Below are 12,558 nucleotides of genomic sequence, written 5' to 3'. Positions count from 1 at the left end.
ACTGCATGGTACTGGTATAGTGACAGACAAGTAGACCAATGGAACAGAATGGAAGACCCAGAAATGAACCCACACACCTATGGTCATTTGATCGTTGACAAGGGAGCTAAAACCATGCAGTGGAAAAAAGGCAGCATTTTCAACAAATGGTGCTGGCACAACTGGCTGTTATCATGTAGAAGATTGCGAATTGATCCATTCCTATCTCCTTGTACTAAGGTCAAATCTAAGTGGATTAAGAAACTCCACATAAAACCAGAGACACTGAAACTTATAGAGGAGAAAATGGGGAAAAGCCTCAAAGATATGGGTACAGGGAAAAAAAATCCTGAATAGAACAGCAATGGCTTCTGCTGTAAGATGTAAGATCGAGAATCGATAAATGGGACCTCATAAAATTGCAAAGCTTCTGCAAGGCAAAAGACACCGTCAATAAGACAAAAAGACCACCAACAGATTGGGAAAGGATCTTTACTTATACCAAATCGGATAGGGGACTAATATCCAATATATATAAAGAACTCAAGAAGGTGGACTCCAGAAAATCAAATAACCCCATTAAAAAATGGGGTACAGAGCTAAACAAAGAATTCTCACCTGAGGAATACCGAATGGCAGAGAAGCACCTGAAAAAATGTTCAACATCCTTAATCATCAGGGAAATGCCAATCAAAACAACCCTGAGATTCCACCTCACACCACTCAGAATGGCTAAGATCAAAAATTCAGGTGACTGCAGATGCTGGCGAGGATATGGAGAAAGAGGAACACTCCTCCATTGTTGGTGGGATTGCAAGCTTGTACAACCACTCTGGAAATCATTCTTGCGGTTCCTCACAAAATTGGACATAGTACTACCAGAGGATCCAGCAACACCTCTCCATGGCATATATCCAGAAGATGTCCCAACCGGTAAGAAGGACACATGCTCCACTATTCTCAACAATAAAGGAACCTCTGGGGGAATCACCATGCCTGACCTCAAGCTGTACTATAGAGCAATTGTGATAAAAACTGCATGGTACTGGTACAGCAGCAGACGGGTAGATCAATGGAATAGAATTGAAGACTCAGAAATGAACCCACACACCTAGGTCACTTGATCTTTGACAAGCAAGCTAAAAACATTCAGTTGAAAAAAAGATAGCATTTTCAACAAATAGTGCTGGCAGAACTGGCGGTTACCATGTAGAAGAATGCGAATTGATCCATTCTTATCTCCTTGTACAATGCTCAAGTCTATGAATAGTTTTTGCTATCCTAGGTTTTTTGTTATTCCAGATGAATAGGAAAATTGTCCTTTCTTACTCCATGAATAATTGATTTGGAAATTTGATGGGGATTGCATTGAATCTGTAGATTGCTTTCACAAGATAGCTATTTTGATGATATTAATCCTGCCAAACCATGAGCATGGAAGATCTTTCCATCTTCTGAGATCTTTGATTTCTTTCTTCAGAGACTTGAAGTTCTTATCATACAGATCTTTCACTTACTTAGAGTCACACCAAGGTATTTTATATTATTTGTGACTATTATCATGGGTGTTGTTCCCCTAAATTCTTTTTCATCCTGTTTATCTTTTGTGTAGATAAAGGCCACTGATTTGTTTGAGTTAATTTTATATCCAGCTACTGCACTGAAGCTGTTTATCAGGTTTAGGAGTTCTCTGGTGGAATTTTTAGGGTCACTTATATATACTATAATATCATCTGCAAATAGTGATAGTTTTACTTCTTCCTTTCCAATTTGTATCTCTGTAATGTCCTTTTGTTGTCTAATTGCTCTGGCTAGGATTTCAAGTACTATATTGAAAAGGTAGAGAGAAAGTGACCAGCCTTGTCTAGTCCCTTAGTGGGATTGCTTCAAGTTTCTCTCCATTTAGTTTGACATTGCCTACTGGTTTGCTGTATATTGCTTTTATTATGTTTAGGTATGTGCCTTGAATTTTTTATCTTTTCAAGACTTTTATCATGAATGGGTGTTGGATTTTGTCAAATGCTTTCTCAGCATCTAACGAGATGATCATGTTTTTTGTCTTTGAGCTTGTTTATATAGTGGATTATGTTTATCGATTTCCATACATTAAACCATCTCTGGGTCTCTGGAATGAAGCCTACTTGTTCGTGATGGATGATCATTTTGATATGTTCTTGGATTTGGTTTGAGTGGATTTTACTAAGTATTTTTGCATCGATATTCAGAAGGGAAATTGGTCTGACTTTCTCTTTGTTGGATCTTTTTGTGGTTTAGGTATCAGAGTAATTGTAGCTTCATAGAATGAACTGGGTAGAGTACCTTCTCTTCCTATTTTGTGGAATAGTTTGAGGAGAATTGGAATTAGGTCTTCTTTGAAGGTCTGATAGAACTCTGCACTAAACTCATCTGGTCCTGGGCATTTTTGGTTGAGAGACTATCAATGACTGCTTCTATTTCTTTAGGGAATATGGGGCTGTTTAGATGGTTAATCTGATCCTGATTTAACTTTGGTACCAGGTATCTGTCTAGAAAATTCCATTTCATCCAGGTTTTCCAGTTTTGTTGAGTATAGCCTTTTGTAGTAGGATCTGATGATGTTTTGGATTTCCTCAGGTTCTGTTGTTATGTCCCCTTTTTCATTTCTGATTTTGTTAATTAGGATACTGTTCCTGTGACCTCTAGTTATTTTGGCTAAGGGTGTATCTATCTTGTTGATTTTCTCAAAGAATCAACTCCTGGTTTGGTTGATTCTTTGTATAGTTCTTTTTGTTTCCCTTGGTTGTTTTCATCCCTAAGTTTGATTATTTCCTGCAGTCTAATCCTCTTGAGTGAATTTGCTTCCTTTTGATCTAAAGCTTTTAGGTATACTGTCAGGCTGTAGTGTATCCACTCTCTAGTTTCTTCTTGGAGGCACTCAGAGCTTTGAGTTTTCCTCTTAAAAATACTTTCATATGGTACCATGAGTTTGGTTATGTTGTGGCTTCATTTTCATTAAACTCTAAATTTCTTTCTTTATTTCTTCCTTGACCAAGTTATTATTGAGTAGAGTGTTGTTCAACTTCCACATGAATGTTGGCTTTCTATTATTTATGTTGTTATTGAAGATCAGCCTTAGTCTATGGTGATATGATAGGCTGCATGGAATAATTTAAATATTTTTTATATTTTTTGAGGCCTGTTTTATGACCAAGTATATGATCAATTTGGAAAAGGTACCATAAGGTGCTTAGAAGAAGGTACATCCTTTTGTTTTAGGGTAAAATGTTTTGTAGATATCTGTTAAATCCATTTGTTTCATAACTTCTGTTAGTTTCATTGTGTCCCTGTTTAGGTTCTGTTTCCAGGATCTGTCCATTGATGAGAGTGGGATGTTGAAGTCTCCTACTATTATTGTGTGCAGTGCAATGTGTGCTTTGAGCTTTACTAAAGTTTCTTTAATGAATGTGGATGCCCTTGTATTTGGAGCATAGATATTCAGAATTGAGAGTTCCTCTTGGAAGATGTTTACCTTTGATGAGTATGAGGTCCCCTCCTTGTCTTTTTTGATAACTTTGGGTTGGAAGTCGATTTTATTTGATATTAGAATGGCTACTCCAGCTTGTTTCTTGGGACCATTTGCTTGGAGAATTATTTTCCAGCCTTTTACTCTGAGGTAGTGTCTGTCTTTGTCCCTGACATGGGTTTCCTGTATGCAGCAAAATGTTGAGTCCTGTTTGTGTAGCCAGTCTGTTAGTCTATTTCTTCTTATTAGGGAATTGTATCCATTGATATTAATAGATATTAAGGAAAAGTAATTGTTGCTTCCTGTTAGTTTTGTTTTTAGAGTTGGGATTTTTGTTCTTGAGGCTGTCTTCTTTTAGGTTTGTTGAAGGATTACTTTCTTGCCTTTTCTAGAGCATAGTTTCCATCTTTGTGTTGGTGTTTCCCCTTTATTATCCTTTGAAGGGCTGGATTCATGGAAAGATATTGTATGAATTTGGTTTTGTCATGGAATACTTTGGTTTCTCCATCTATGGTAATTGAGAGTTTGGCTGGCTATAGTAGCCTGGGCTGGCATTTATGTTCTTTTAGGGTCTGTATAACATCTATTCAGGATTGTCTGGCTTTCATAAAGTCTGGTGCAAAGTTTGGTGTAATTCTAAAAGGTCTGCCTTTATGTGTTACTTGACTTTTCCCCTTACTGCTTTAATATTCTATCTTTATTTAGTGCATTTGTTGTTCTGATTATTATGTGTTGGGAGGAATTTCTTTTCTGGTCCAGTCTATTTGGAGTTCTGTAGGCTTCTTGTATGTTTATGGTTATCTCTTTCTTTAGGTCAGGGTAGTTTTCTTCTATAATTTTGTTGAAGATATTTGTTGGGCCTTTAAGTTGTAAATCGTCATTCTCATCTATACCTATTAATCTTAGTTTTGTTCTTCTCATTTGGTCCTGGATTTAATGGATATTTTGAGATAGGATCCTTTTTCATTTTGCATTTTTTTTGATTGTTGTGTCTGTGTTTTCTATGGAATCTTCTGCATATATATATATATATATATATATATATATATATATATACATATATATATATGTAATACCACACATTTTATTTGAATCATATGAAGAATGTCACTTTGTTACTTGAACAATTGAAGTTAAAGAGTTTCTCTCTTCCATCTCTTGTATTCTGTTGCTGATGCTCGCATCTATGGTTCCTGATTGCTTTCCTAGGGTTTCTATCTCCAGAGTTTTCTCCCTTTGTGATTTTTTAATTGTTTCTACTTCCATTTTTAGATCCTAGATGGTTTTGTTCAATTCCATCACCTGTTTGGTTTTGTTTTCCTGTAACTATCTAAGTGATTTTTGTGTTTCTTCTTTAAGGGCTTCTAGCTGTTTACTTGTGTTTTCCTGTATTTCTTTCTTAAAGTCCTCCATCATCATCATGAGAAGTGACTTTAGACCCATGTCTTGCTTTTATGATGTGATGGTGTATCCAGGACTTGCTATGGTCGGAGAGTTTGGTTCTGATCATGGCAAGTAACCTTGGTTTCTGTTGCTTCTGTTCTTATGCTTGCCTCCTGCCATCTGATTATCTCAAGTGCTTGCTGCCCTCAGTATATCTGATTAGAGCCTGCTCTTCTTATAATTCCAGTTTATTCAGGACTCCTCAGAGTCCAGATTTCTCTGTGATCCTTTGATTGTGGGCTCCTGTCCCTGATATTCTTGTTGTGTCAGAGTTCTTGGCAGTCAAGTTTCCTCTGAGACCCTGAAATACTGGTGTGACCCAGCTCCTGTTATCCTGGGATCCTGTTATCCTAAGATCCTAGGCATGTTACAGTGCCTGGAAGTGGTGTCTCTTTTGAGGACCATAGAGCTGTCTGGTCTGTTTGAAACCAAGGTAAAGTATTACTGATTAAAAGGAACCCGAGTCTCTGGTCAGGAAGGGCTCTGGTGTCCTTATTCCTGCTGTCACAGGCCCATAACAATTGGATTGGAACTGATATTATGTTCCACTAACCAGTGATCCTAAGATTGCTTGGAAAGTCCTCTAGGGACTGTGGGGGTGTCCACCAATTCTGTGCCCAAGGTGACCCTGACCTGGTACTGATGCTGACCGGAAGGGACTTGTGCCCTTTGTCAGGCTGGGTTTTCTGCTTCCCACTGCTGTCTCAGGTTCTGTGCAATAGGATTGGAACAGGTGTTGTGTTCTACTCACCAGTGATCCTAAGATCATGTGGAGAGTCCTCTAGGGACCATGGGGGTGTCCACTGACTCCTCACCCTAGGTGTCCTGGTGCTGGTGAGGACCAGAAGTCTATTAGTCTCTTTCTAACAGAAACCAGGAAAAAGAAAGAAAGAAAGGAAGGAAGGAAGGAAGGAAGGAAGAAAGAAAGAAAGAAAGAAAGAAAGAAAGAAAGAAAGAAAGAAAGAAAGAAAAGAAAGCAGCCAAGGGATGGGACCACCCACTTTAGGCTGGGCCCTTCCCAAATAAGAGGTAATTGAGAAAATGCCCGACTCACTAGTTTGGATCTCAGAGAGGCAATTTTTCAACTAAGGATCCCTTTTCTTTGACGAATCTAGTGTCTGTAAAGTTGACAGAAAATCAGCCATTACAGGGCTAATATCTAAAGTATATAAAGAACTCCAAAACTTTGACATTAAAAACACTAATCCAATTTAAAAGTGGTGTAAGTACAAAACCAGAGAATTTTTCAGAAGAGGAAACTCAAAGAACTATTAAACATTCCTATTCACCAGTATAATGCAAATTAATACCAGCTGGGCATGGTGGCGCATGCCTTTAATCCCAGCACTGGGGAGGCAGAGGCAGGCAGATTTCTGAGTTTGAGGCCAGCCTGGTCTACATCTACAGAGTGAGTTCCAGGACAGCCAGAGCTATACAGAGAAACCCTGTCTGGGAAAACAAAACAAATAAACAAACAAACAAATTAAAGCTACTTTGAGACATAGCCTTATACCAGACAGAATGACCAAGATGAATAACACTAATTACACTTCATGCTGGCAAGTATGTAGAGTAATTAGGAGAACACTTATGCATTGCTGTTGAGAGCACATATTTCTATATCCACTATGGAAATCACTGTGGTGGTTCCTCAGGAAGTTGGGAACAGATCTACTTCAAGTATAGCTATACAACTTTTAAATACATACTCAAAGGACACATCCATACTACAGAATCCTAAACAGTGTCCTACTAAAGACACTGTTTATTCATAATATACAGAATTTGAAAACATTTTCAATCTATCTATTAATAAATGGGTAACAAAAATGTGGTTCATTTACACAATAAGACAATACTCAGCTGTTAAAAATAATGGAATTTGTAGATCAAAGAGTAAATCTAGAAAAAGTAATTCTGAGTGACATAAAACAACCAAGAATGAGTGAGTGTTTATATGTGGATTTTAGTTATTAAGTCTCTGATTAGCAAGCTATAACCCATATAACCACAGGACTTAGTCATAGCATTCGGGAATAAGGGGAATGTTGGTTCTCCCTAAGAAAAGAAAACACACTATACAGGTATTGATGGATGAGGGGAACTGAACTGAGAGTGTGAACCAGAATGGGGAAGATGGTACAGAAAGTGAAAGTGGGAAGGGGCAGCTAATAATAAGTAACATTCTGATTGGTGTGAGGTGACCCACAAAGTGTACATGAACATACCTCCTTTGTCTGTGCACATACATATAAGCATACACATATTCACAAAAACACATTCTACATATGTTTCTGTATATAAATAATTTTTATTTATCAATATTATTTCAATAAATATGGATAAAATGAAGTGCAAATAAGCAGATATAAGAAAGTTTTATATGATATTAGCTACATAACTGTGTTAACGAATGGAAAACATAAATTCACATTAACTTTTTGAACCAGAGAAAGTTGAATAAATAAACAGAATTAAGGCTACAATTATAAATAAATGTTACCAATGAGTGTATATTAAAATGGTTTCAAAGAAAAGGCTTGCAAAATAACTATCAGAGAGGAAATTCTTTTGAATAACCTCATTATCAAGGACACTTTTATGATAAAGTGAAAGTAAGAGAAAAGAGACCTCATGTGGAAAGAGCAATGTATGCTGTACAACGTACTTAAGTTTATAGGACTTGGCATCAGTAATGTCAAAAGAATACACACACACACACACACACACACACACATATATATGTAATTCCACACATTTTATTTGAATCATATGAAGAATGTCACTTTGTTACTTGAACAATTGAAGTTAAAGAAGAATTTGTAATTTAGAAAAAGCATAATTATTTGGGCTATACCAGCACAGCACCTACAGTCATTTGAAACTGCAGTTCTAGGAGAAAAAATGATCTCTTCAGACCTTTGAACTTCAGGAATGCACACATGCATACATGCTGGTATGACACTGGTACATATAAATAAAAATATGTGAATAATTTTTAGAGGAAGAGAAATAATCATTTTTTAGAAAATCTACTGGCACTTGGAGTGAATTTTTTTAGTATATGGATAAGTATATGAATTATTCTCTTATCAGAACTGATCTGCACCAAAGGAGCAATTGTGGGATAGGCATACATCACAAACTGCTGAACAGTCAGGATGACTGGGTCATACATCCAAAACAGGGTTGAGGTGAATGAGATGATGAAGTCCACCCAGTACATGACCACAAAGAAAACTACTAGCAGCAAGATGTTTTGGGTGGCCCTTTTCTCAGGGGATGCTCTCAGGTAGCTGATGCTATGAAGATGCTTGCATTGCCTCTGATGTCTGCACAAGATAATCACCATGTATGTACTTGTGATCAGCATGACTCCTACAAGACATATATCTCTGGACATTGTCACTGTTAAAAATAATCCCCTGATGATGTAGTTCATGGGAAAGAGTGAGCAGGATTTAGTGACCTTCATCTGGCGGTTTTCACTCACATTGGTAAAACCAGCAACATAGAAGATCCACCTACTACTGAATGACAAATTGAAAGACCAGAGATAGAAAAAAGCATAGATGATGTGTTTTTTTACTTTACTCTTAAATTTTGCCAACAAAGAGGTACTGGGACTGATTGTGATAGCCTGGGATACACTCAAGAGGCAGGTGATGCAGATAGAGAGGCCTCTCATCACTCTGTTTATGTAAAAAGTTGTCTTACATTTAATGCCATTCCCAAATTTTAGTGACTCTAATATGTTTGCAAGCAAGTTATCTCCTTCACTGAGGATCATCATTATGTGAATGAAGGTCAGTTGACAGGAGATCAGGTCCATGGGCTTAGATCTGTGACCTAGGATTATGAAAGTATAGAAAAAAAGGAGAAACATATTTGGTAGGAGTCCAAGTCCAGCTTGGATATAAAGGACATTCTCAAATGAGGACATAAGTGGAGAGTGTATTCACCCTAAGACCATAGTAGAACTGTAGTTCATATATCTGAAAAAAATGTATACAAGAAATGTGTGATTCATTGGACAGTGTGTCTATGTAATTATTCTAATGTCCTCATAAAGATGACAGACATGATAAAATCGCAGTTTTATATTTGTATGATTTTTTTTCCTAAAATGCTTAATCTAGTAAAGGAATGGATTCATCTCAATTTCCAGAGCCAATCATGTAATTTTCTCACCAACATACATTTACAGTAGCTGCACACTGATATTCTATGTCAGAAAGCTTTGGGATTAAGGCTGCAGAGATGGAATAGTGGTTAAGAGCACTTTTAACTCTTGCAAAGGATAAGGGTTAGATTCTCAGCTATGACATGATGGCTCATAACCATCTGTGACTCTAGTTTTGGGGAATCCATTGCCTGTAACATGGAATGTTGGTGGAACACATAAATGCAAGCAAGTAAAATATTCGTATATGAAAACTACAATAAATTATTCTTTAAAAAATCATATAAAAACACAAGAATAATATTTAACTCTAGCGCTGATCTCCAAATTTAAAGAGCAGTAGCTATATACGAATTTTAAAATTGCAAATATATATATGTGTGTGTATTAACTTTGTATTACTTTTGTGTATACAATTTATTAATATAGCACATGTCATAGGAGTAATCTAAAAAGATAGTGTAAGTTAAAAGATAGTAAACTGGAGTTTTTTTTCTTTTCATAAAGATATGTTCTTCAAAGACTCTCTTCACTTCCACTTCTTTGTAAACGTTTATCTGGTAAAGAAAATGACACATCTTCTAGCTGATCAAGTGGCATCTTTCTCTGGGGTCCACTGAAGCTGAGAAAGCACCAGAAAGACCATAGCTGCCATGACTACAGAATTGTTAACATATGCAACCACTGAGAAAATTCACTTGTTTCATTTGAAAAACAGTTGCAGTCCTGGGGGCCTTCACGATAATTTAAATTGTAATATTTAGTTGTAAGTACTAAATCCCAAAGTGTGTCCATAAACATTCATTAGAGTAGAAAAGCCATCACTACTAAATTGACACAGAACGAAAAACAAAGCAGTGTGCACAGAACTATCTGAAGAGATGTGCAATAAGAGACCAAGAGCTGCTTTCTACTTAGCTCTACATTTTAAAAGAAAGATCACCTCTTACCTCCTCTTTCTCACAGTATTTTATTTTGAAACAGTTTTGGTTTATGAATTTATGATGATAATTGCCTTCTGCTTTGTGCAGATTTATTAATCTAAGGGGCATACAAACATAATAGATGACTAATATCAATTTTATTTCATGCTTCACTACAATTAGTGAGTAATGGCCTAAAATCTGTGTAGCTGCTCAGAGAGCACCTAAAGTGAGTACGTGACTTTCTGGTGACAAGTGAAATTGTTGGCTGATGTACTGTCCACTGTCAACAACAAGAACCAGTCTTCAGGAATCTCAGGAAATGAAGAGCTTAAATACCCAAGCTAGTTCCATCAGATCTTTTTGAAATAGATAATGACAGCAGAAATAAAGACTGGTCACTTATTATGACTGTATTAATTCATAGCAATTACCTGATATTCTTAAATATCAAAAATGGGTGAATTGTTCATTGGAAATTGAGTTCACTGCAGGTAAGCTTACACACACTAACTAGAATATTACAACATCACACTTATGATCTAGTATCTCCGAGTTGAAGCAACAGAAGCAAAGGTGTCACTGTAGAGACTTTGTGGAAGCAGTCATACTCAGAACTTCATCACAAGTTGCTTAGCATAATTTTGGGAAAGATATGAAAATATTCACAGGAAATTTGTGTGTGTGTGTGTGTGTGTGTGTGTTCGCGCGCACGTGAGTGCATATGTTGTTTGTGTGTGTGTGTGTGTGTGTGTGTGTGTGTGTGCATGTGCATATGTGAAATTATTGAACTACTGAAACAAAGAATAGAGCAATGATACAGTGTGGGCCAGGGCTGCTAATATGAATGCCTTTATATCAACTGTTTGAAAAACTGAGACTTATATAAAATATGTTTGTGAAATAAAATAAACTGTAAGGAAAATGGACTATGTATTCTCTGTTTCCAATTGACTGGACCAAATGCATCGGCCCTGTATATTGTACCTCTGTAGATATTTAATATGAATTACTGAAAATAAACAAAAAGCTGTAACAATTGTAAACATATTCTCAAGAAATACCACTTGGTTATTTTAGTATTGGTATTATGTGTCCAGTGACATAATGACATTAACTGGCAGTATTTTGTTCTATACAATTGTACAATAGCAACTGTATTTTGTAATTATTAGAGGAAACTTTGGGAGATTTGACATTAAATAATGTTATAATGTCTGAGAATTGCAAATATGTTCCTAGTGCTATTGAAGACATTATTCAAAAACATATCAGTAGCAATGTTAAAAAATTTAATTTACTAAACTTAAAATATTAAAACTGAATTCATTTTCATTGAAACACTCAATTATCTACTGAAGCTTATACAGTTCACCTGTTTGTAAGGTTAAATTTTCATGAATTTAATAGATAAGCGACATGAGATTTTCAGATACTTTTGAAATACATAGAAAAGATTTCCTTTATTAGAAATCTTTGCAACAGAATAAACAAATCTCTCAAAAATTTTAAAGAAATTATCATATAAAGTGAAAATGTCTTCTAATTTCTTAGGCCTTGAATTGAAACTTTTCTAATTATTCCCAAGTATACAAAACTTATCAAACTAGAAATTATTGATTAACACTAAAGTAGTTAATATTTCTTGTCTATCCCTAGCATTAGTTTCATTGTATTAAATGCATACAGTCAGATATCTGGATAAAGAAGTAAAATGAAAAATTACAAAGTACAATTTAAATGTAGCTGAAAACTATGAATGCACTCCTGCACACCAATAAATGTGTGTTCTTTGTTTTTACCCTCTAAGGTATTTCAGTGTTTTGTTAAAGGAATTGAAAACTAACAGAGTTGGCAATTGGAATTCATAGAGTACACGCTCAGGAGAATACTGTGCCAGATTTGATCTCTAAAATATTGCATTCGGAATAACTTTTTACAGGAATATTCATTGTAAAAATAATGGGTTTTATGGTATGTTCATTCAAAATATAATAACCATTGATGAACTTCACCCTTCACCCTTTAACCTTCTCTCTCTCTCTCTCTCTCCCTCTCTCTCTCAGTCAATCAATCAATCAATCAGTCAATCAATCAATCAATCATTCTGCTACACCCATGTACTCTTTCCAAAAACCCCATTCTAGTGCCATATAGATAAACAGAGATCACATTGAGTGAAACCTATGTTGTTTTATAAATGTTTACAGCTGGTACCTTCGTGTCTACAAGTATCTGTTGAAGGCTTACTACACAGTATGGCACAAAAGTAATATTCTAAATAGAGACTTCTCTAATCCTTTAGACAGAATATTCTGCTTCCTTCTACCACCTACTTACAGCTCTTACTATAATGAAGAGGAACAAGAAACACTCACCAGGCTTGGCCTTTGACAAACATCCTTGTAGAATGTGGCCCTTGGAAGTAGTTATATGGAAGAAATGTCATCAGTTAATCTCCCTGTAGTCTCATCATGTCACCTGGAGAAGGAAGTTCTGACCTTGAGGTTGTTATAAAGTGGTACCAC

The 12,558-nt window shown here is 36.0% G+C and overlaps 1 protein-coding gene across 1 annotated transcript; it reads right to left on the bottom strand.

Moving 5' to 3' along the window:
- Nucleotides 1-7,940: 7,940 nt before the first annotated feature.
- Nucleotides 7,941-8,867, bottom strand: Vmn1r19 (vomeronasal 1 receptor 19). The gene has a single exon (NM_134182.1). The coding sequence runs from the start codon at nucleotides 8,865-8,867 to the stop codon at nucleotides 7,941-7,943; it is 927 nt and encodes a 308-aa protein (NP_598943.1).
- Between the last annotated feature and the right edge of the window lie 3,691 nt (nucleotides 8,868-12,558).

The sequence above is a fragment of the Mus musculus genome, chromosome 6 (assembly GCF_000001635.26).
Source record: "Mus musculus strain C57BL/6J chromosome 6, GRCm38.p6 C57BL/6J".
Taxonomy (NCBI): domain Eukaryota; kingdom Metazoa; phylum Chordata; class Mammalia; order Rodentia; family Muridae; genus Mus; species Mus musculus.
The sequence above is the reverse complement of the archived record's forward strand: the minus strand, read 5'-3'. Positions and strand labels throughout refer to the sequence as shown.

What these genes read in the sequence shown, in the direction of transcription:
- Vmn1r19 (NM_134182.1), bottom strand. Translation starts at nt 8,867, where the DNA reads ATGTCCTCATTTGAGAATGTCCTTTATATCCAAGCTGGACTTGGACTC.